Raw genomic sequence first — 24,647 nt, 5'->3', positions numbered from 1 at the left:
GAGGGCCCAGGATGGTTAGGGTAGAGAGGGCCCAGGATGGTTAGGGTAGAGAGGGCCTCACAGTAAACCAGGATAGTTAGGGTAGAGAGGGCCCAGGATGGTTAGGGTAGAGAGGGCCCAGGATGGTTAGGGTAGAGAGGGTCTCACAGTGAACTTGATGCCAGGCTGTGAGGGCCTCACAGTAAACCAGGATAGTTAGGGTAGAGAGGGCCTCACAGTAAACCAGGATAGTTAGGGTAGAGAGGGCCAGACAGTAAACCAGGATGGTTAGGGTAGAGAGGGCCAGACAGTAAACCAGGATGGTTAGGGTAGAGGGCCAGACAGTAAACCAGGATGGTTAGGGTAGAGAGGGCCCAGGATGGTTAGGGTAGAGAGATCTCTGGCCAGACAGTGGCCAGGACAGGGCCTAAGTACCAGGATGGTTAGGGTAGAGACAGTAAACCAGGATGGTTAGGCTGTGCCAGGATGGTTAGGGTAGAGAGGGCCTCACAGTAAACCAGGATGGTTAGGGTAGAGAGGGCCCAGGATGGTTAGGGTAGAGAGGGCCCAGGATGGTTAGGGTAGAGAGGGCCTCACAGTAAACCAGGATGGTTAGGGTAGAGAGGGCCAGACAGTAAACCAGGATGGTTAGGGTAGAGAGGGTCTCACAGTGAACTTGATGCCAGGCTGTGAGGGCCGTACTCCAGACTGTTTGATCTCCAGCTTGGACAGGGTGCAGGCCAGCCGGGTTGGGGCAAACAGCAGGTGGACAACAACATCCTCCCTGGGCCGGATGGACAGCTCTCTGTGTCGGGTCAACCTCTCCTCCTGTCCAAAACTACTCTGGAGCTGGGAGAGATATATTACATTAATAGAGAGGAGAGAGACACAGGAGACAGAGAGAGAGACACAGGAGACGGAGAGAGAGACACAGGAGACGGAGAGAGAGAGACACAGGAGACGGAGAGAGAGAGACACAGGAGACGGAGAGAGAGAGACACAGGAGACGGAGAGAGAGAGACACAGGAGACGGAGAGAGAGAGACACAGGAGACGGAGAGAGAGAGACACAGGAGACGGAGAGAGAGAGACACAGGAGACGGAGAGAGAGAGACACAGGAGACGGAGAGAGAGAGACACAGGAGACGGAGAGAGAGACACAGGAGACGGAGAGAGAGACACAGGAGACGGAGAGAGAGACACAGGAGACGGAGAGAGAGACACAGGAGACGGAGAGAGAGACACAGGAGACGGAGAGAGAGACACAGGAGACGGAGAGAGAGACACAGGAGACGGAGAGAGAGACACAGGAGACGGAGAGAGAGACACAGGAGACGGAGAGAGAGACACAGGAGACGGAGAGAGAGACACAGGAGACGGAGAGAGAGACACAGGAGACGGAGAGAGAGAGACACAGGAGACGGAGAGAGAGACACAGGAGACGGAGAGAGAGACACAGGAGACGGAGAGAGAGACACAGGAGACGGAGAGAGAGACACAGGAGACGGAGAGAGAGACACAGGAGACGGAGAGAGAGACACAGGAGACGGAGAGAGAGACACAGATGGAGAGAGAGACACAGCACAGGAGAGAGAGACACAGGAGACGGAGAGAGACACAGAGACTGAGAGAGAGAGACAGCTGGAAGAGACAGCTGGAGGAGACACAGGAGACGGAGAGAGAGACACAGGAGACGGAGAGAGAGACACAGAGCTGGAGAGAGAGACACAGAGACGAGAGAGAGACACAGGAGATAGAGAGAGACACAGTCTGAGACAGAGCACTGATGATTGAGAGAGACACAGATGGAGAGAGAGACACAGATGGAGAGAGAGACACAGATGGAGAGAGAGACACAGATGGAGAGAGAGAGACACAGATGGAGAGAGAGACACAGATGGAGAGAGAGACACAGATGGATTGAGATCTGACAGAGTAGCTGGAGAGGGTTAGATGGAGCAGTCTGACACAGAGCTGCTGTGATTGATATCTGAAGAGTAGCTGGAGAGGGTTAAGGAGCAGTCTGACACAGAGCTGCTGTGATTGATATCTGAAGAGTAGCTGGAGAGGGTTAAGGAGCAGTCTGACACAGAGCTGCTGTGATTGATATCTGAAGAGTAGCTGGAGAGGGTTAAGGAGCAGTCTGACACAGAGCTGCTGTGATTGATATCTGAAGAGTAGCTGGAGAGGGTTAAGGAGCAGTCTGACACAGAGCTGCTGTGATTGATAGCTGAAGAGTAGCTGAAGGCCACATGGAGCTGGACAAGTCAAGGAGGTTTGGTTCTTACCTGGAAACAGCTGTGGTCTTGTCCTCGGATCAGCAGACGCAGGTGATGTGTTGTGTTGGGGGAGTTATTACGAAGAACCAGCTTCTGTTGTCTGTACAGGTAGAAGACCACATTCAGAGCTCTAACACCACCACCTCCACCACCACCACCACCTCCACCACCACCACCACACCACCACCACCACCTCCACCACCACCACCACCTCCACACCACCACCACCACACCTCCACCACCACCACCTCCACCACCACCACCACCACCACCACCTCCACACACCACCACCACCACCACACCTCCACCACCACACCTCCACCACCACCACCACACCACACCACCACCACCACCACCACCACCTCCTCCACCACCTCCACCACCACCTCCACCACCACCACCACACCTCCACCACCACCTCCCACCACCACCACCACCTCCACCACCACCACCACCACCACCTCCACCACCACCACCACCACCACCACACCACCACACCACCACAACACCACCACCACCACCACAACACCACCACCACCACAACACCACCACACCACCACCACAACACCACCAACCACCACAACTCCAAAATATATTGAACCTTTATTTAACTAGGCAAGACAGTCAAGAACAAATTCTTATTTACAACGACGGGCCAATTGTGCGCCGCCCTATGGGACTCCCAATCACGGCCGGGTATGATACAGGCTGGAATCGAACCAGGGACTGTAGTGACGCCTCTTGCAGTGAGATGCAGTGCCTTGGACCGCTACGCCACTCAGGAGCAACTATGTATGGATAAATCATTATGACTAACATGGAAGAGTCTGGTAAAAATGTTTCCTTACACAGCCCTGCCCAGCGTGACCCCTCCCCAGGCCACAAACTGCTTGTTGGAGAGGATAGGGGGCACCTCACTGTGGGGCAGCATGCCCAGGGCAGAGACAGGACCAGGGGCAGCAGGGTTCACCCCCTCCTCTGGTACCACCTGTCCCTTCAGAACCACCTCATACTGAGGACCAGACGGCAGCACCAGGATGGTCAGAACACTGGAAGGGTCAAGCACAGAGAAACATCAGAACAGGAAGTATCATGAAAACACAAGGACACAGAACTACCACCCAGGGACAAGGCTACCGGGACAAGGATCCTAGAGCAACAGATAGATTACACTCTGAAGTACAACTCTGAGTAATGTAGAAGGCTTTCTACAAGGCTAGATGTTCACAACACTGAGTAATGTAGAAGGCTTTCTACATGGCTAGATGTTCAGAACACTGAGTAATGTAGAAGGCTTTCTACATGGCTAGATGGTCAGAACACTGAGTATGTAGAAGGCTTTCTACAAGGCTAGATGTTCACAACACTGAGTAATGTAGAAGGCTTTCTACAAGGCTAGATGGCCAGAGCGCTGAGTAATGTAGAAGGCTTTCTACAAGGCTAGATGTTCACAACACTGAGTAATGTAGAAGGCTTTCTACAAGGCTAGATGGTCAGAGCCTGAGTAATGTAGAAGGCTTTCTACAAGGCTAGATGGTCAGAGCCTGAGTAATGTAGAAGGCTTTCTACAAGGCTAGATGTTCACAACACTGAGTAATGTAGAAGGCTTTCTACAAGGCTAGATGGCCAGAGCGCTGAGTAATGTAGAAGGCTTTCTACAAGGCTAGATGGTCAGAGCCTGAGTAATGTAGAAGGCTTTCTACAAGGCTAGATGCTCACAACACTGAGTAATGTAGAAGGCTTTCCGCAAGGCTAGATGTTCAGAACACTGAAGTGTGTAAAAAATAAAATAATTAAAAAGTACCTCTCTCGGTTCTTCCTGCCGCCCTGAGAGGTGAACGAGACCACAATGCCTTGCTCCTCCCCGGCACGCAGACACAGGTCAACAGGACTCACAGAGAAACAGCCATCACCACCGCTGTTCTGTAGACAAGCACCACACAGGTCACCACACAGGAGGTCATACCAACAGTCAGCACCACACAGGAGGTCATATCAACCAACAGTCAGCACCACCCAGGAGGTCATATCAACCAACAGTCAGCACCACCCAGGAGGTCATATCAACCAACAGTCAGCACCACCCAGGAGGTCATATCAACCAACAGTCAGCACCACACAGGTCATATCAACCAACAGTCAGCACCACCCAGGAGGTCATCAGCACCACCAGGAGGTCATACCCAGGAGGTCAACAACAGGCAGCACCACCCAGGAGGTCGTACCAACAGTCAGCACCACCCAGGAGGTCATATCAACCAACAGGCAGCACCACCCAGGAGGTCGTACCAACAGGCAGCACCACCCAGGAGGTCATACCAACCAACAGGCAGCACCACCCAGGAGGTCGTATCAACCAACAGGCAGCACCACCCAGGAGGTCATATCAACCAACAGGCAGCACCACCCAGGAGGTCATATCAACCAACAGGCAGCACCACCCAGGAGGTCATATCAACCAACAGGCAGCACCACCCAGGAGGTCATATCAACCAACAGGCAGCACCACCCAGGAGGTCATACCAACAGGCAGCACCACCCAGGAGGTCATATCAACCAAACCACAACACACCCTCCAGGCTTATCCAAACCACAACACATCCTCCAGGCTTATCCAAACCACAACACATCCCCCAGGTTTATCCAAACCACAACACATCCTCCAGGCTTATCCAAACCACATCCCCCAGGCTTATCCAAACCACAACACATCCCCCAGGCTTATCCAAACCACAACACATCCCCCAGGCTTATCCAAACCACAACACATCCTCCAGGCTTATCCAAACCACAACACATCCCCCAGGCTTATCCAAACCACAACACATCCCCCAGGCTTATCCAAGCCACAACACATCCCCCAGGCTTATCCAAACCACAACACATCCCCCAGGCTTATCCAAACCACAACACATCCTCCAGGCTTATCCAAACCACAACACATCCCCCTGGCTTATCCAAACCACAACACATCCTCCAGGCTTATCCAAACCACAACACATCCTCCAGGCTTATCCAAACCACAAGACATCCCCCAGGCTTATCCAAACCACAACACATCCCCCAGGCTTATCCAAACCACAACACATCCCCCAGGCTTATCCAAACTACAACACATCCTCCAGGCTTATCCAAACCACATCCCCCAGGCTTATCCAAACCACAACACATCCCCAGGCTTATCCAAACCACAACACATCCTCCAGGCTTATCCAAACTACAACACATCCTCCAGGCTTATCCAAACCACAACACATCCCCCAGGCTTATCCAAACTACAACACATCCTCCAGGCTTATCCAAACCACAGATCAAACAGGGAAGTAAAAGGGACAGAATACCTTGAGTTTCAGCTGAACATCAATGTTCCCTGCGTTCTTCAGAGGCAGAGTCTGCGTGCTGGATTGACCCAACACTGCCGAGAGGCTAACATTCTGCCCCCCCCAACCCCCCAAAAAAACGATATGAGGAAAGAATGACAGAAATATCAACATCACACAAAAGGTCGACCCTAACTCTGATACGGAATGTGTTATTAAGGCAATACAACACACTGGTTTCCCAGTTAAACCCTGAATATAAAGACTAGTCTCATGTCAGCAGTGCTGCGGGTCAGTTCCTACCTGCAGGTCTTTAGGGGCGTGTACTCTGGCTGTTCCAGACCTGGCTCTGAGAGGGACGCTCCTGATCACATGACTGGGGCCTGGACAGTCCACCTCGATGTCCACCCGCGCACTGTACTCATCCGCTGGACCTAGACCACCTGTATGACATCACTGTAGTCATCAGCTGGACCTAGACCACCTGTATGACATCACTGTAGTCATCAGCTGGACCTAGACCACCTGTATGACATCGCTGGACCTAGACCACCTGTATGACATCACTGTAGTCATCAGCTGGACCTAGACCACCTGTATGACATCACTGTAGTCATCAGCTGGACCTAGACCACCTGTATGACATCACTGTAGTCATCAGCTGGACCTAGACCACCTGTATGACATCACTGTAGTACTCAGCTGGACCTAGACCACCAGTATGACATCACTGTAGTCATCAGCTGGACCTAGACCACCCGTATGACATTAGACATCACATGACAAACATCAGCTGTGATTGGTGGCTGAACGGCATCTTCGTGTATTAATATTCATAGAGCCAGGACAGGGGGGTCATACCTGAACAGGACTGGTACTTCTGTGGAGCGTGGAAGTGGACCCAAACCATGAAGTTCTCTGGATTCTGAAATACAACACAACGACAACATTCCCAAAACATCCCTCAAACTACTCAGCTATTGAAGTCACAAGTCACCGAGACGAGGTCACTCCAGGGTTAACTCACCTCTCCGTAGCTGGCGTGCATCACGTGGTTCATGACGGACGGAGCAGCTAGTGATGTCAGAGTTCCCGCCTGCAGCAGGCCCTCAACTGTCATGGCAACGGGGCTCTTGGAGAAGGTGAAGCAGCGCCAGGCCGTGGCGTTCTAGAAATACGACATCGCAAAAGACGATATCTATCAAAGAGGGCTTGTACAGCCAAATATTTTAACAAAATCTAAGTGTTTTTGAGTAGGCCTGGAATGTCAGGACTTTAGGAGCAATGCCATTTGGCATTTAAGTGGTGCCCGACAGCCTGGCACACTGAGCCTCAGGCGACAGCCTGGCACACTGAGCCTCAGGCGACAGCCTGGCACACTGAGCCTCAGGCGACAGCCTGGCACACTGAGCCTCAGGCGACAGCCTGGCACACTGAGCCTCAGGCGACAGCCTGGCACACTGAGCCTCAGGCGACAGCCTGGCACACTGAGCCTCAGGCGACAGCCTGGCACACTGAGCCTCAGGCGACAGCCTGGCACACTGAGCCTCCAGTCTCATGTCCTGACCGATGCTGCCAGGAGGGAGGCGCCAGACAATGTAACAGGCTAGATGACAGTAATGCTTGACCAATAGGATCATTATTAATATCTGAATCTGTCATACTGGAGGCACTGGTCCTTTTGCCAGGAGAGAAAGGCCGGGGCCTGTCGTCCTCCTGCCAGGAGTTGGACGATGAACAGTTGATGTGTGCCTCCGGATTCCATAAGGACGGGCGCCGTTGCATCCCCGATGAGTCAGTCTTCACTTGTAGTCTATTTCGATGAGTCAGTCTTCACTTGTAGCCTACTTCGATGAGTCAGTCTTCACTTGTAGCCTACTTCGATGAGTCAGTCTTCACTTGTAGCCTACTTCGATGAGTCCGTCTTCACTTGTAGCCTATGGCGATGCTGAGATGACTGTCAGAAGGACCTGATCAGGACCTCCTGAGTGGCCAAGTGGTCTAAGGCACTGCATCGCAGTGCTAGCTGTGCCACTAGAGATTCTGGGTTAGAGTCCAGGCTCTGTCGCAGCCGGCTGGGGCGGCACACACTCAGCACAGCGTCGTCCGGGTTAGGGGACGGGTTTGGCCGGCAGGGATGTCTTTGTCTCATCGCACACTAGCGACTCCTGTGGCGGGACTGCCGCAGTGCAGGACCTGATCACATGACGAACATTGACTAATAAGAATTGAGATGACAGACAGAGCCATGTGAGTGAGGTGCTTTGAAGCACAGCGATTGGCAGCGGGGAGAAGGGAATTATAATTATTATACTATTATTAATTATTAATATTAATTAATTATTATACTAATCCAAAGGGCACAACGGACACTTTGGCTGCAAGGAATGTACATTTTTTAGGCAGCATTACGGCTGGCCACACAAGGGGACATCGAGGGCCATTTTTTTAGGCAGCATTACGGCTGGCCACACAAGGGGACATCGAGGGCCATTTTTTTAGGCAGCATTACGGCTGGCCACACAAGGGGACATCGAGGGCCATTTTTTTAGGCAGCATTACGGCTGGCCACACAAGGGGACATCGAGGGCCATTTTTTAGGCAGCATTACGGCTGGCCACACAAGGGGACATCGAGGGCCATTTTTTTAGGCAGCATTACGGCTGGCCACACAAGGGGACATCGAGGGCCATTTTTTTAGGCAGCATTACGGCTGGCCACACAAGGGGACATCGAGGGCCATTTTTTAGGCAGCATTACGGCTGGCCACACAAGGGGACATCGAGGGCCATTTTTTAGGCAGCATTACGGCTGGCCACACAAGGGGACATCGAGGGCCATGGCTGTTGAAATTGAGGGCAGCAGGACAAAGTTCTGCACAACGGCTGGCCACACAGCACACAAGGGACATCGAGGGCCATTTTTTAGGCAGCATTACTGCACTGGCCACACAACTGGACATCGAGGGCCATTTTTTTAGGCAGCATCGTACTGCTGGCCATACAAGGGGACATCGAGGGCCATTTTTGTAGCACTGCAGCATTACGCACTGCATAGCCACACATAGGGCACTGCATTGCATCGAGGGCCATGGCTGTTGAAATTGAGGGCAGCAGGACAAAGTTCTGCACAACCCAGACAGAAGAGTACTGACCCACACAACATTAGTTATTGTCCAGAAGCTGTACTGCATAGCATCGTACTGCATAGCATCGTATGCACTGCATTGTATTGTATGGTAATGTACTGCATAGCATTGTATTGTATGGTAATGTACTGCATAGCATTGTATTGTATGGTAATGTACTGCATAGCATTGTATTGTATGGTAATGTACTGCATAGCATTGTATTGTATGGTAATGTACTGCATAGCATTGTATTGTATGGTAATGTACTGCATAGCATTGTATTGTATGGTAATGTACTGCATAACATTGTATTGTATGGTAATGTACTGCATAACATTGTATTGTACTGCATTGTAATGTAGCGCATAGCATTGTACTGTATTGTGTTGTACTGTATTGTACTGTATTGTACTGCATTGTAATGTAGCGCATAGCATTGTACTGTATTGTGTTGTACTGTATTGTACTGTATTGTACTGCATTGTAATGTAGTGCATAGCATTGTACTGTATTGTGTTGTAATGTACTGCATAGCATTGTATTGTACTGCATTGTAATGTACTGCATAGCATTGTATTGTATGGTAATGTACTGCATTGTAATGTACTGTACTGCATTGTAATGTAGTGCATAGCATTGTATGGTAGGTAATGTAGTGCATTGTAATGTAGTGCATAGCATTGTATGGTAGGTAATGTAGTGCATTGTAATGTAGTGCATAGCATTGTATGGTAGGTAATGTAGTGCATTGTAATGTAGTGCATAGCATTGTATGGTAGGTAATGTAGTGCATTGTAATGTAGTGCATAGCATTGTATGGTAGGTAATGTAGTGGAAACCACCCAGCATTGTAATGTCTTACAGCACTGATAACCAGTCTAATAGGTACGGTGGCCTGAGTCCTGTTCAGCAGCTTCAGAGGGAGAGCTTTGGCACTGCCACCTGCCAGGTCTCCGAAATCCAGACTGCCACACTTCCCCACATCCACCTGGAGAGGAGAAACCACCCAGAACACAGTGTGTTACAGTGGAGAAACCACCCAGAACACCGTGTGTTATAGTGGAGAAACCACCCAGAACACAGTGTGTTATAGTGGAGAAACCACCCAGAACACAGTGTGTTACAGTGGAGAAACCACCCAGAACACAGTGGAGAAACCACCCAGAACACAGTGGAGAAACCACCCAGAACACAGTGTGTTATAGAAACCACCCAGAACACAGTGGAGAAACCACCCAGAACACAGTGGAGAAACCACCCAGAACACAGTGGAGAAACCACCCAGAACACAGTGGAGAAACCACCCAGAACACAGTGGAGAAACCACCCAGAACACAGTGGAGAAACCACCCAGAACACAGTGGAGAAACCACCCAGAACACAGTGGAGAAACAAAATAACTGATATCAACCAACTAGAACAGAAACCTTGAGGTTTTTCACAACTGTTATATCAAAACACTGAAATATAAGAAGTAAACCAAAGCGGAAGTATGCCCACGTCCTGACATGGACTCAAAGCTAACTAACTAATTAGTCGATCTTGGGACTCAAGCCAACAACTGATCAGCCACACCCCCCCATTACCTCCAGAGCAGGGTCCTCTGCCATGGCGACGAGGACCACCCTCTTGGCGAACACCTCGGCGCGGGCGACAGCCTGGGCCTCAGCGGAGGCAGGCCAGGAGGAGACACTGAGGACAGCTTGGTACACCCCGGCCTGAGGTGGGATGAACAACACCTTCTGCTCCTCCGTGCTCTTAGGGCCAATGATGGTCTTGTTCTTCACGATCAGCCACTGGTACGGGAATGACTCGACCTGGATGGGACAGGAAATGGTCATTACGGTTCGACAGCAGTTCCTAGTTCTTCAGCCACTGGTACGGGAATGAATCAACCTGGGTGGGACAGGAAATGGTCATTACGGTTCGACAGCAGTTCCTAGTTCTATCAGCCACTGGTACGGGAATGAATCAACCTGGGTGGGACAGGAAATGGTCATTACGGTTCGACAGCAGTTCCTAGTTCTTCAGAGTGGTACGGGAATGAATCAACCTGGGTGGGACAGGAAATGGTCATTACGGTTCGACAGCAGTTCCTAGTTCTATCAGCCACTGGTACGGGAATGAATCAACCTGGGTGGGACAGGAAATGGTCATTACGGTTCGACAGCAGTTCCTAGTTCTATCAGCCACTGGTACGGGAATGAATCAACCTGGGTGGGACAGGAAATGGTCATTACGGTTCGACAGCAGTTCCTAGTTCTTCAGAGTGGTACGGGAATGAATCGACCTGGGTGGGACAGGAAATGGTCATTATGGTTCGACAGCAGTTCCTAGTTCTTCAGGGAATGAATCCCTGGGTGGGACAGGAAATGGTCATTACGGTTCGAATGAATCACCTGGGTGGGACAGGAAATGGTCATTACGGTTCGACAGCAGTTCCTAGTTCTTCAGCCACTGTGGTACGGGAATGAATCGACCTGGGTGGGACAGGAAATGGTCATTACGGTTCGACAGCAGTTCCTAGTTCTTCAGAGTGGTACGGGAATGAATCAACCTTCCTAGTTCTTCAGGTGGGACAGGAAATGGTCATTACGGTTCGACAGCAGTTCCTAGTTCTTCAGACTGGTACGGGAATGAATCAACCTGGGTGGGACAGGAAATGGTCATTACGGTTCGACAGCAGTTCCTAGTTCTATCAGCCACTCAATGAATCACTGGGACAGGAAATGGTCATTATGGTTCGACAGCAGTTCCTAGTTCTTCAGGGAATGAATCAACCTGGGTGGGACAGGAAATGGTCATTACGGTTCGACAGCAGTTCCTAGTTCTATCAGCCACTGGTACGGGAATGACTCGACCTGGGTGGGACAGGAAATGGTCATTACGGTTCGACAGCAGTTCCTAGTTCTATCAGCCACTGGTACGGGAATGAATCAACCTGGGTGGGACAGGAAATGGTCATTACGGTTCGACAGCAGTTCCTAGTTCTTCAGCCACTGGTACGGGAATGAATCAACCTGGGTGGGACAGGAAATGGTCATTACGGTTCGACAGCAGTTCCTAGTTCTATCAGCCACTGGTACGGGAATGAATCGACCTGGGTGGGACAGGAAATGGTCATTATGGTTCGACAGCAGTTCCTAGTTCTATCAGCCACTGGTACGGGAATGAATCAACCTGGGTGGGACAGGAAATGGTCATTACGGTTCGACAGCAGTTCCTAGTTCTTCAGAGTGGTACGGGAATGAATCAACCTGGGTGGGACAGGAAATGGTCATTACGGTTCGACAGCAGTTCCTAGTTCTTCAGAGTGGTACGGGAATGAATCAACCTGGGTGGGACAGGAAATGGTCATTACGGTTCGACAGCAGTTCCTAGTTCTATCAGCCACTGGTACGGGAATGAATCAACCTGGGTGGGACAGGAAATGGTCATTACGGTTCGACAGCAGTTCCTAGTTCTTCAGAGTGGGGAATGAATCAACCTGGGTGGGAATGAATCAACCTTCCTAGTTCTTCAGAGTGGTACGGGAATGAATCAACCTGGGTGGGACAGGAAATGGTCATTACGGTTCGACAGCAGTTCCTAGTTCTTCAGAGTGGTACGGGAATGAATCAACCTGGGTGGGACAGGAAATGGTCATTACGGTTCGACAGCAGTTCCTAGTTCTTCAGAGTGGTACGGGAATGAATCAACCTGGGTGGGACAGGAAATGGTCATTACGGTTCGACAGCAGTTCCTAGTTCTTCAGAGTGGTACGGGAATGAATCAACCTGGGTGGGACAGGAAATGGTCATTACGGTTCGACAGCAGTTCCTAGTTCTTCAGAGTGGTACGGGAATGAATCAACCTGGGTGGGACAGGAAATGGTCATTACGGTTCGACAGCAGTTCCTAGTTCTTCAGAGTGGTACGGGAATGAATCAACCTGGGTGGGACAGGAAATGGTCATTCCTAGTTCTTCAGAGTGGTACAGGGGACAGGAAATGAATTCGACAGCAGTTCCTTCCTAGTTCTTCAGAGTGGTACGGGAATGAATCAACCTGGGTGGGACAGGAAATGGTCATTACGGTTCGACAGCAGTTCCTAGTTCTTCAGAGTGGTACGGGAATGAATCAACCTGGGTGGGACAGGAAATGGTCATTACGGTTCGACAGCAGTTCCTAGTTCTTCAGAGTGGTACGGGAATGAATCAACCTGGGTGGGACAGGAAATGGTCATTACGGTTCGACAGCAGTTCCTAGTTCTTCAGAGTGGTACGGGAATGAATCAACCTGGGTGGGACAGGAAATGGTCATTACGGTTCGACAGCAGTTCCTAGTTCTTCAGAGTGGTACGGGAATGAATCAACCTGGGTGGGACAGGAAATGGTCATTAGTTCGGTTCGACAGCAGTTCCTAGTTCTTCAGAGTGGTACGGGAATGAATCAACCTGGGTGGGACAGGAAATGGTCATTACGGTTCGACAGCAGTTCCTAGTTCTTCAGAGTGGTACGGGAATGAATCAACCTGGGTGGGACAGGAAATGGTCATTACGGTTCGACAGCAGTTCCTAGTTCTTCAGTTCTGAATCAGCCTGGGTGGGACAGGAAATGGTCATTACGGTTCGAAGTTCTTCAGAGTGGTCAATCAACCTGGGTGGGACAGGAAATGGTCATTACGGTTCGACAGCAGTTCCTAGTTCTTCAGAGTGGTACGGGAATGAATCAACCTGGGTGGGACAGGAAATGGTCATTACGGTTCGACAGCAGTTCCTAGTTCTTCAGAGTGGTACGGGAATGAATCAACCTGGGTGGGACAGGAAATGGTCATTACGGTTCGACAGCAGTTCCTAGTTCTTCAGAGTGGTACGGGAATGACTCGGGGTGGGACAGGAAATGGTCAATGAAGCAGTTCCTAGTTCTTCTGGGTGGGACAGGAAATGGTCATTACGGTTCGACAGCAGTTCCTAGTTCTATCAGCCACTGGTACGGGAATGAATCAACCTGGGTGGGACAGGAAATGGTCATTACGGTTCGACAGCAGTTCCTAGTTCTTCAGAGTGGTACAGGAATGACTCGACCTGGGTGGGACAGGAAATGGTCATTACGGTTCGACAGCAGTTCCTAGTTCTTCAGAGTGGTACGGGAATGAATCAACCTGGGTGGGACAGGAAATGGTCATTACGGTTCGACAGAATCAACCTGGGTGGGACAGTTCTAGTTCTTCAGAGTGGTACGGGAATGAATCAACCTGGGTGGGACAGGAAATGGTCATTACGGTTCGATTCCTAGTTCTTCAGGTGGTACGAATCAGCAGTTCCTAGTTCTAGTTCTTCAGTGGTACGGGAATGAATCAACCTGGGTGGGACAGGAAATGGTCATTACGGTTCGACAGCAGTTCCTAGTTCTTCAGAGTGGTACGGGAATGAATCAACCTGGGTGGGACAGGAAATGGTCATTACGGTTCGACAGCAGTTCCTAGTTCTTCAGAGTGGTACGGGAATGAATCAACCTGGGTGGGACAGGAAATGGTCATTACGGTTCGACAGCAGTTCCTAGTTCTTCAGAGTGGTACGGGAATGAATCAACCTGGGTGGGACAGGAAATGGTCATTACGGTTCGACAGCAGTTCCTAGTTCTTCAGAATGTGGGTGGGACAGTGGTCATTACGGGAATGAATCAACCTGGGTGGGACAGGAAATGGTCATTACGGTTCGACAGCAGTTCCTAGTTCTTCAGAGTGGTACGGGAATGAATCAACCTGGGTGGGACAGGAAATGGTCATTACGGTTCGACAGCAGTTCCTAGTTCTTCAGAGTGGTACGGGAATGAATCAACCTGGGTGGGACAGGAAATGGTCATTACGGTTCGACAGCAGTTCCTAGTTCTTCAGAGTGGTACGGGAATGAATCAACCTGGGTGGGACAGGAAATGGTCATTACGGTTCGACAGCAGTTCCTAGTTCTTCAGAGTGGTACGGGAATGAATCAACCTGGGTGGGACAGGAAATGGTCATTACGGTTCGACAGCAGTTCCTAGTTCTTCAGAGTGGTACGGGAATGAATCAACCTGGGTGGGACAGGAAATGGTCATTACGGTTCGACAGCAGTTCCTAGTTCTTCAGAGTGGTACGGGAATGAATCAACCTGGGTGGGACAGGAAATGGTCATTACGGTTCGACAGCAGTTCCTAGTTCTTCAGAGGTGGTTCCTAATGAATCAACCTGGGTGGGACAGGAAATGGTCATTACCTTCCTAGGGTGGGAATGAATCAACCTGGGTGGGAAAAATGGTCATTACGGTTCGACAGCAGTTCCTAGTTCTTCAGAGTGGTACGGGAATGAATCAACCTGGGTGGGACAGGAAATGGTCATTACGGTTCGACAGCAGTTCCTAGTTCTTCAGAGTGGTACGGGAATGAATCAACCTGGGTGGGACAGGAAATGGTCATTACGGTTCGACAGCAGTTCCTAGTTCTTCAGAGTGGTACGGGAATGAATCAACCTGGGTGGGACAGGAAATGGTCATTACGGTTCGACAGCAGTTCCTAGTTCTTCAGAGTGGTACGGGAATGAATCAACCTGGGTGGGACAGGAAATGGTCATTACGGTTCGACAGCAGTTCCTAGTTCTTCAGAGTGGTACGGGAATGAATCAACCTGGGTGGGACAGGAAATGGTCATTACGGTTCGACAGCAGTTCCTAGTTCTTCAGGGTGGGAGTGGTCATTACGGCAGTTCCTAAGAGTGGTGAATGAATCATCCTGGGTGGGACAGGAAATGGTCATTACGGTTCGACAGCAGTTCCTAGTTCTTCAGAGTGGTACGGGAATGAATCATCCTGGGTGGGACAGGAAATGGTCATTACGGTTCGACAGCAGTTCCTAGTTCTTCAGAGTGGGTTAAAATATTCTTCTAGCATATTTATTTATTTTTACATTTACAATTTGTTGACACTATTTCAGACCATACAATTCTCTCTAAATCATTGTCCTCTTTACAAATTTATTAGAAACAAAATGACCACCTTCTCTCCGTTGATGGCCAGACTGGTGACGGTGATGGAGACCTGCTGCCAGCGCTCGGAGGGGTTGAAGATGCCCAGTGAGGTCTGAGAGGAGATGCCCACACAGCAGGCATGGGGGAACCTCAGCTCCTCAGGGATCACGACCTGGGCTGGAGGATTGGAGAGGGAGAGAGGGGTCCGGGGTTATCTTAAAGCTTACAAAATTACATGTATTTAAAAATCACTCATGAGTGAGATGAACCGTTTTGAACTCTTCCTACTGCAACACACCCTCTTATCTCGAGTGATTCAAGAGAACATTCCAGAACTGATTGAAGACTTACCTGTGGGTTCAGGAAGGCTGCCGTCAGACCACGAGGCTACACAGTGCTGGTTGTAGGGGTTCCCCTCCATCAGTCCTGGGTCCAAGGGTTTGAGGTGGGGGTTAGAGCAGTGGTACAGACCCCTGGGACCTCCTGGTCCACCTGGCCCAGAGACACCCAGACCCCCAGAGCTGTGGAGGTGTCTGACTGAGGGGTCAACGATGGGTCCTAACCGTGAGGACATAGCGTGACCATACAGGCCGTTCCCTGCTGCTGCCATGTGGTGGTAAGGAGCAGGCAAAGGGAGACCAGGGTGAAGAGCTCCATCCGAGCCCAGGTTCTGCTGTGCCAGCTGGGAGCTGAAGAGGGAGCGCCCCGTCAGGAGGCTAGGGACCCCTGGAGGCAGGTCCACCATGGAGCCCTGGGGCTTGAAGCTGGAGATGGGCATGTAGCACAAGTCCTCGGAGGAAGGTAGGCCGAAGCCCGTCCTGGCCCCAGGATAGACCTCACTCCCCTGGGCTGAGACCCCAGACCACTGCTGGTTCCCCTGGCCCCCCATACCGCTGGGCTGCTGGATGTTCAGGTTGCTGGAGTAGCCAGAATCCAACTTGGTGAGAAGGTGCGAGTTGGGTTCGGAGTGGCGTTTCTGCTGGTTGTAGTCTCTATTGTTCCCACAGTGATAGTTACACTCACTCTGGCTGCGTGTAAAGCCCAGACCTGAACCACTCCGAGGACCGTTCGAGTGGTGAGGAGACTCTGGGCTCTTGGACTGTCTAGGAGGACAGAGGACGTCTGTAGAGCGGTGAGGAGGTAGCTCCTGACCTGTAGGACTCTGGGTATCAGCCCCTTCTACTGGCGGGGTGGGACTGGCCCTGATGATAGTGGTGCTCAGAGACATGGTGCCATGGCTCTGGGGAAGGGAGAGAGAGATATCACGCAGTCAGTTGGTTATTCCTTCATGTGGTAACTCCACGACATGACAGAGCTGAGTATTCCCAGGCAGATGACCGTCATTCAGCTTAACATTGTGCAACAACAAGCAAGACAAGCACCCAAAACTCAAGGTTACTTCACCTCGGTTCTCTGAGGAGAGATTCAGCGCCGTCGGAAAATATTCAGATCCCTTTGACTTTTTCCACAAAATATTTTGTCAAATGTCAAAGTGGAAGAAAAATGTGAACATTTGTAAAACTTTTCTGTAAAAATGAATCACTAATATATGTTGCCCTAGACAAGGTCTTCAACCCCCTGACTTGTTCAACTCATTATGTGACGTAAGGACATTGATAATCATGAACTTACCTAGACTTGCCATAACACAAAGGGTTGAACACTTATCGACTCAAAGACATTTCAGCTTTTCATCGTTTATTCATTTGTAAATTTTGTGTAGGACAGAGACAAAATCGCATGTAATCTATTTTAAATTAAGGCCGTAACACTGAAGGCACTCTGCATCTCAGTGGGATTCGCTCAAGCGATCACAAATAACAAAGACAACCAAATCACACATCATCTGTCGGAGACCTGTCCTCTGATCATTCTCAAGCCTCTACACTCCTTTCCCTCACAGTGGGAATCAGGAATAAGTGTCTTACTGCCTGGCCTCACAGTGGGAATCAGGAATAAGTGTCTTACTGCCTGGCCTCACAGTGGGAATCAGGAATAAGTGTCTTACTGCCCGGCCTCACAGTGGGAATCAGGAATAAGTGTCTTACTGCCCGTCCTCACAGTGGGAATCAGGAATAAGTGTCTTACTGCCCGTCCTCACAGTGGGAATCAGGAATAAGTGTCTTACTGCCCGGCCTCACAGTGGGAACAGTCATCAGCGAACCGGGCTTACGCAAGTAACAGTCATCAGCGAACCGGGCTTACGCAAGTAACAGTCATCAGCGAACCGGGCTTACGCAAGTAACAGTCATCAGCGAACCGGGCTTACGCAAGTAACAGTCATCAGCGAACCGGGCTTACGCAAGTAACAGTCATCAGCGAACCGGGCTTACGCAAGTAACAGTCATCAGCGAACCGGGCTTACACAAGTAACAGTCATCAGCGAACCGGGCTTACGCAAGTAACAGTCATCAGCGAACCGGGCTTACACAAGTAACAGTCATCAGCGAACCGGGCTTACACAAGTAACAGTCATCAGCGAACCGGGCTTACGCAAGTAACAGTCATCAGCGAACCGGGCTTACGCAAGTAACAGTCATCAGCGAACCGGGCTTACGCAAGTAACAGTCATCAGCGAACCGGGCTTACGCAAGTAACAGTCATCAGCGAACCGGGCTTACGCAAGTAACAGTCATCAGCGAACCGGGCTTACGCAAGTAACAGTCATCAGCGAACCGGGCTTACGCAAGTAACAGTTTACTTTCAAAAAGTTGTTTTCGATATCTCACCGTGGGAAAGAGGAAGCCTCCGTATCATAGACATGCACTCCGAAGCCAGGGTAGCCTGACAGAGGACCGTATGAGGGGAAAGCCCAAAATACTGAATCGCAAATGGATGCCTTTGACAGGGCCCATGAGGTACCCACACCTCTGGTGGAATGAGCCATCAAGCCCTCTGGGGTAAACCCTTTCCATTATAACACAACATAACAGCCTGCAGTATCAATCCAGTGGTTAGCCGTTGACAGGAGGGACCCCCCTTTGGCAGGGTTAGGTAACAAGCTCACCTTGGATAACCGCTGGTCTGTTAGTGGAGCCAGAGGGCCTTCTGGGAGGTGACATGTTGTCCTCCAAGACACTGGTCTGTTAGTGGAGCCAGAGGGCCTTCTGGGAGGTGACATGTTGTCCTCCAAGACACTGGTCTGTTAGTGGAGCCAGAAGGCCTTCTGGGAGGTGACATGTTGTCCTCCAAGACACTGGTCTGTTAGTGGAGCCAGAGGGCCTTCTGGGAGGTGACATGTTGTCCTCCAAGACACTGGTCTGTTAATGGAGCCAGAGGGCCTTCTGGGAGGTGACATGTTGCCCTCCAAGACACTTGGATGCAACAGATACTTGTTGTTGATATGGGCAGTGTTAACACACGGTGTTCGGCGCCGACTGAGATGGCCGCCTCGCTTCGCGTTCCTAGGAAACTATGCAGTTTTTTGTTTTTTTACGTGTTATTTCTTACATTAGTACCCCAGGTCATCTTAGGTTTCATTACATACAGTCGAGAAGAACTACTGAATATAAGATCAGCGCCAACTCACCATCAGTACGACCAAGAATATGTTTTCCACGACGCGGATCCGGTGTTCTGCCTTACAAACAGGACAACGGAATGGATCGCATGCAGCGACCCAAGGAAACGACTCCGAAAAAGAGGGAAACGAGGCGGTGTTCTGGTCAGACTCCGAAAAAGGGCACATCGCGCACCACTCCCCAGCATTCTTCTTGCCAATGTCCAGTCTCTTGACAACAAGGTTGACGAAATCCGAGCAAGAGTAGCATTCCAGAGGGACATCAGAGACTGCAACGTTCTCTGCTTCACAGAAACATGGCTTACTGGGAAGACGCTATCCGACGCGGTGCAGCCAACGGGTTTCTCCACGCATCGCGCCGACAGAAACAAACATCTTTCTGGTAAGAAGAGTGGCGGGGGCGTATGCCTCATGACTAACGAGACATGGTGTGATGAAGGAAACATACAGGAACTCAAATCCTTCTGTTCACCTGATTTAGAATTCCTCACAATCAAATGTAGACCGCATTATCTTCCAAGAGAATTCTCCTCGATTATAATCACAGCCGTATATATCCCCCCCAAGCAGACACATCGATGGCTCTGAACGAACTTTATTTAACTCTTTGCAAACTGGAAACCATTTATCCGGAGGCTGCATTCATTGTAGCTGGGGATTTTAACAAAGCTAATCTGAAAACAAGACTCCCTAAATTTTACCAGCATATCGATTGCGCAACCAGGGGTGGTAAAACCTTGGATCATTGTTACTCTAACTTCCGCGACGCATATAAGGCCCTGCCCCGCCCCCTTTCGGAAAAGCTGACCACGACTCCATTTTGCTGATCCCTGCCTACAGGCAGAAACTAAAACAAGAGGCTCCCACGCTGAGGTCTGTCCAACGCTGGTCAGACCAAGCTGACTCCACACTCCAAGACTGCTTCCATCACGTGGACTGGGACATGTTTCGTATTGCGTCAGATGGAAATATTGACGAATACGCTGATTCGGTGTGCGAGTTCATTAGAACGTGCGTCGAAGATGTCGTTCCCATAGCAACGATAAAAACATTCCCAAAACAGAAACCGTGGATTGATGGCAGCATTCGCGTGAAACTGAAAGCGCGAACCACTGCTTTTAATCAGGGCAAGGTGTCTGGTAATATGTCCGAATATAAACAATGCAGCTATTCCCTCCGCAAGGCTATTAAACAAGCTAAGCGTCAGTACAGAGACAAAGTGGAATCTCAATTCAATGGCTCAGACACAAGAGGCATGTGGCAGGGTCTACAGTCAATCACGGACTACAAGAAGAAACCCAGCCCAGTCACGGACCAGGATGTCTTGCTCCCAGGCAGACTAAATAACTTTTTGCCCGCTTTGAGGACAATACATTGCCACTGACACGGCCTGCAACGAAAACATGCGGTCTCTCCTTCACTGCAGCCGAGGTGAGTAAGACATTTAAACGTGTTAACCCTCGCAAGGCTGCAGGCCCAGACGGCATCCCCAGCCGCGCCCTCAGAGCATGCGCAGACCAGCTGGCCGGTGTGTTTACGGACATATTCAATCAATCCCTATACCAGTCTGCTGTTCCCACATGCTTCAAGAGGGCCACCATTGTTCCTGTTCCCAAGAAAGCTAAGGTAACTGAGCTAAACGACTACCGCCCCGTAGCACTCACTTCCGTCATCATGAAGTGCTTTGAGAGACTAGTCAAGGACCATATCACCTCCACCCTACCTGACACCCTAGACCCACTCCAATTTGCTTACCGCCCAAATAGGTCCACAGACGATGCAATCTCAACCACACTGCACACTGCCCTAACCCACCTGGACAAGAGGAATACCTATGTGAGAATGCTGTTCATCGACTACAGCTCGGCATTCAACACCATAGTACCCTCCAAGCTCGTCATCAAGCTCGAGACCCTGGGTCTCGACCCGCCCTGTGCAACTGGGTTCTGGACTTCCTGACGGGCCGCCCCCAGGTGGTGAGGGTAGGCAACAACATCTCCTCCCCGCTGATCCTCAACACGGGGCCCCACAAGGGTGCGTTCTGAGCCCTCTCCTGTACTCCCTGTTCACCCACGACTGCGTGGCCATGCACGCCTCCAACTCAATCATCAAGTTTGCGGACGACACAACAGTGGTAGGCTTGATTACCAACAACGACGAGACGGCCTACAGGGAGGAGGTGAGGGCCCTCGGAGTGTGGTGTCAGGAAAATAACCTCACACTCAACGTCAACAAAACTAAGGAGATGATTGTGGACTTCAGGAAACAGCAGAGGGAACACCCCCTATCCACATCGATGGATCAGTAGTGGAGAGGGTAGCAAGTTTTAAGTTCCTCGGCATACACATCACAGACAAACTGAATTGGTCCACTCACACTGACAGCGTCGTGAAGAAGGCGCAGCAGCGCCTCTTCAACCTCAGGAGGCTGAAGAAATTCGGCTTGTCACCAAAAGCACTCACAAACTTCTACAGATGCACAATCGAGAGCATCCTGGCGGGCTGTATCACCGCCTGGTACGGCAACTGCTCCGCCCTCAACCGTAAGGCTCTCCAGAGGGTAGTGAGGTCTGCACAACGCATCACCGGGGCAAACTACCTGCCCTCCAGGACACCTACACCACCCGATGTTACAGGAAGGCCATAAAGATCATCAAGGACATCAACCACCCGAACCACTGCCTGTTCACCCCGCTATCATCCAGAAGGCGAGGTCAGTACAGGTGCATCAAAGCTGGGACCGAGAGACTGAAAAACAGCTTCTATCTCAAGGCCATCAGACTGTTAAACAGCCACCACTAACATTGAGTGGCTGCTGCCAACACACTGTCATTGACCCAACTCCAGCCACTTTAATAATGGGAATTGATGGGAAATGATGTAAATATATCACTAGCCACTTTAAACAATGCTACCTTATATAATGTTACTTACCCTACATTATTCATCTCATATGCATATGTATATACTGTACTCTAGATCATCGACTGCATTCTTATGTCACTAGCCACTTTAACTATGCCACTTTGTTTACTTTGTCTACATACTCATCTCATATGTATATACTGTACTCGATACCATCTACTGTATGCTGCTCTGTACCATCACTCATTCATATATCCTTATGTACATATTCCTTATCCCCTTACACTGTGTATAAGACAGTAGTTTTGGAATTGTTAGTTAGATTACTTGTTGGTTATCACTGCATTGTCGGAACTAGAAGCACAAGCATTTCGCTACACTCGCATTAACATCTGCTAACCATGTGTATGTGACAAATAAAATTTGATTTGATTTGAGTGGTAGGTGGCGACTGGAAATGTGTCCTCCTGCCTCGGCTACTTGAACAAGAGTCGGGGGGGATGAGCTGTGGTACGGAGGGCACTTCGGGGTTGAGTGAACTCCCATTTTACCTGTTTACCTGCGCATGCAAATGAGCCGCTGCACGACAGGCAGGGAGCATAGAGGTGCCTCTCGGTTTTCCCTTTGTGGGGATAACAGTCTCTGTGGGTGGAGTGGCTAGCTTGCTTTCCAGCTGGCTAGCTAGGTTAGCGGTTTTAGGAGCATAGAGGTGCCTCTCGGGTTTCCCTTTGTGGGGATAACAGTCTCTGTGGGTGGAGTGGCTAGCTTGCTTTCCAGCTGGTTAGCAAGGTTAGCGGTTTTAGGAGCATAGAGGTGCCTCTCGGTTTTCCCTTTGTGGGGATAACAGTCTGTGGTTGGAGTGGCTAGCATGCTTTCCAGCTGGTTAGCAAGGTTAGCGGTTTTAGGAGCATAGAGGTGCCTCTCGGTTTTCCCTTTGCAGGGATAACAGTCTGTGGTTGGAGTGGCTAGCTTGCTTTCCAGCTGGCTAGCTTTGCAACGTGGACTTGCCTAGGCAAGTCAGTTAAGAACAAATTCTTATTTTCAATGACGGCCTAGGAACAGTGGGTTAACTGCCTGTTCAGGGGCAGAACGACAGATGTGTACCTTGTCAGCTCGGGGGTTTGAACTTGCAGCCTTTCGGTTACTAGTCCAACGCTCTAACCACTAGGCTACCCTGCCGCCCCACATTACTATCCCCAGTTGTAGTCATAAGCTAGCTAGCGTTAGTCTAATCGTGGGCTAATCGTCTAGTTGGCTAGCACAAAGCTATTCAGAGAAAGCGTGTGCTTTCCCCTGTCATTCAACAAGAGAAACGGTAGCGATTCCACCTCTCCAGGTATGGAAAGCTAGCCAAAGGGAACAGCGCGTTGGCAGATGTAGCGTTCCAGCAGGCTAGCCAAGGGGAACTGCACGTTGGCAGATGAAGCGTTCCAGCAGGCTAGCCAAGTTAGCTTAAGCCTCACGGCATGTGTTAACCCGGTCGGGATGGCTAGCCAAGTTAGCTTAAGCCTCACGGCATGGGTTAACCCGGTCGGGATGGCTAGCCAAGTTAGCTTAAGCCTCACGGCATGGGTTAACCCGGTCGGGATGGCTAGCCAAGTTAGCTTAAGCCTCACGGCATGGGTTAACCCGGTCGGGATGGCTAGCCAAGTTAGCGTAAGCCTCACGGCATGGGTTAACCCGGTCGGGATGGCTAGCCAAGTTAGCGTAAGCCTCACGGCATGGGTTAACCCGGTCGGGATGGCTAGCCAAGTTAGCTTAAGCCTCACGGCATGGGTTAACCCGGTCGGGATGGCTAGCCAAGTTAGCTTAAGCCTCACGGCATGGGTTAACCCGGTCGGGATGGCTAGCCAAGTTAGCTTAAGCCTCACGGCATGGGTTAACCCGGTCGGGATGGCTAGCCAAGTTAGCTTAAGCCTCACGGCATGGGTTAACCCGGGGTTAACGGGATGGCTAGCCAAGTTAGCTTAAGCCTCACGGCATGGGTTAACCCGGTCGGGATGGCTAGCCAAGTTAGCTTAAGCCTCACGGCATGGGTTAACCCGGTCGGGATGGCTAGCCAAGTTAGCTTAAGCCTCACGGCATGGGTTAACCCGGTCGGGATGGCTAGCCAAGTTAGCTTAAGCCTCACGGCATGGGTTAACCCGGTCGGGATGGCTAGCCAAGTTAGCTTAAGCCTCACGGCATAGGTTAACCAAGTCGGGATAGCTAGCCGTGTCACGTCAGCTACCACCGGAGACGGAAGCAGAAATCACATTTTCATTTTTCGCTAAGTACCGAACACTATGGACTCCATTGACCTCACGGTTTTAACTGAACTGTTAAGCAGGAAGACAGGAATTAAAGTCATACTGAGGAGAGCTTCAGGAGCAGTCCTGATCACTTCCTGATCCCTTCCTGATCCCTTCCTGATCCCTTCCTGATCCCTTCCTGATCCCTTCCTGATCCCTTCCTGATCCCTTCCTGATCCCTTCCTGATCCCTTCCTGATCCCTTCCTGATCCCTTCCTGATCACTTCCGGCCCTCGGTCAGACGACGTGTGATTGATCTCTTGGTCATTTGTAAACTGCCCCGATGG

The 24,647-nt window shown here is 50.5% G+C and overlaps 1 protein-coding gene across 4 annotated transcripts in view; it reads right to left on the bottom strand.

The window, feature by feature from the left end:
- Window positions 1-612: 612 nt before the first annotated feature.
- LOC115117983 (centrosomal protein of 192 kDa-like) overlaps window positions 613-24,647 on the bottom strand; it is a 103,160-nt gene continuing 79,125 nt past the window's right edge. For 2 of the 4 annotated variants that reach the window (XM_065027279.1, XM_065027280.1), the window contains 12 exons: window positions 16,037-16,925; window positions 15,714-15,862; window positions 10,294-10,524; window positions 9,570-9,695; window positions 6,605-6,745; window positions 6,439-6,502; window positions 5,881-6,020; window positions 5,599-5,691; window positions 4,062-4,180; window positions 3,106-3,306; window positions 2,267-2,357; window positions 613-828 (listed from right to left, as the gene is read on the bottom strand). In XM_065027279.1, the coding sequence (XP_064883351.1) occupies window positions 628-828; window positions 2,267-2,357; window positions 3,106-3,306; window positions 4,062-4,180; window positions 5,599-5,691; window positions 5,881-6,020; window positions 6,439-6,502; window positions 6,605-6,745; window positions 9,570-9,695; window positions 10,294-10,524; window positions 15,714-15,862; window positions 16,037-16,925 (2,445 nt within the window). In that variant the 3' untranslated portion in view covers window positions 613-627. Of the gene's footprint in view, window positions 829-2,266; window positions 2,358-3,105; window positions 3,307-4,061; window positions 4,181-5,598; window positions 5,692-5,880; window positions 6,021-6,052; window positions 6,131-6,171; window positions 6,254-6,438; window positions 6,503-6,604; window positions 6,746-9,569; window positions 9,696-10,293; window positions 10,525-15,713; window positions 15,863-16,036; window positions 16,926-24,647 lie in introns of those variants that run through there. The other 2 variants (XM_065027282.1, XM_065027281.1) reach the window with 2 other exon arrangements.

This window comes from Oncorhynchus nerka, linkage group LG14 (genome assembly GCF_034236695.1).
Source record: "Oncorhynchus nerka isolate Pitt River linkage group LG14, Oner_Uvic_2.0, whole genome shotgun sequence".
NCBI lineage: Eukaryota > Metazoa > Chordata > Actinopteri > Salmoniformes > Salmonidae > Oncorhynchus > Oncorhynchus nerka.
This window is presented reverse-complemented; position numbering and strand designations above follow the sequence as displayed.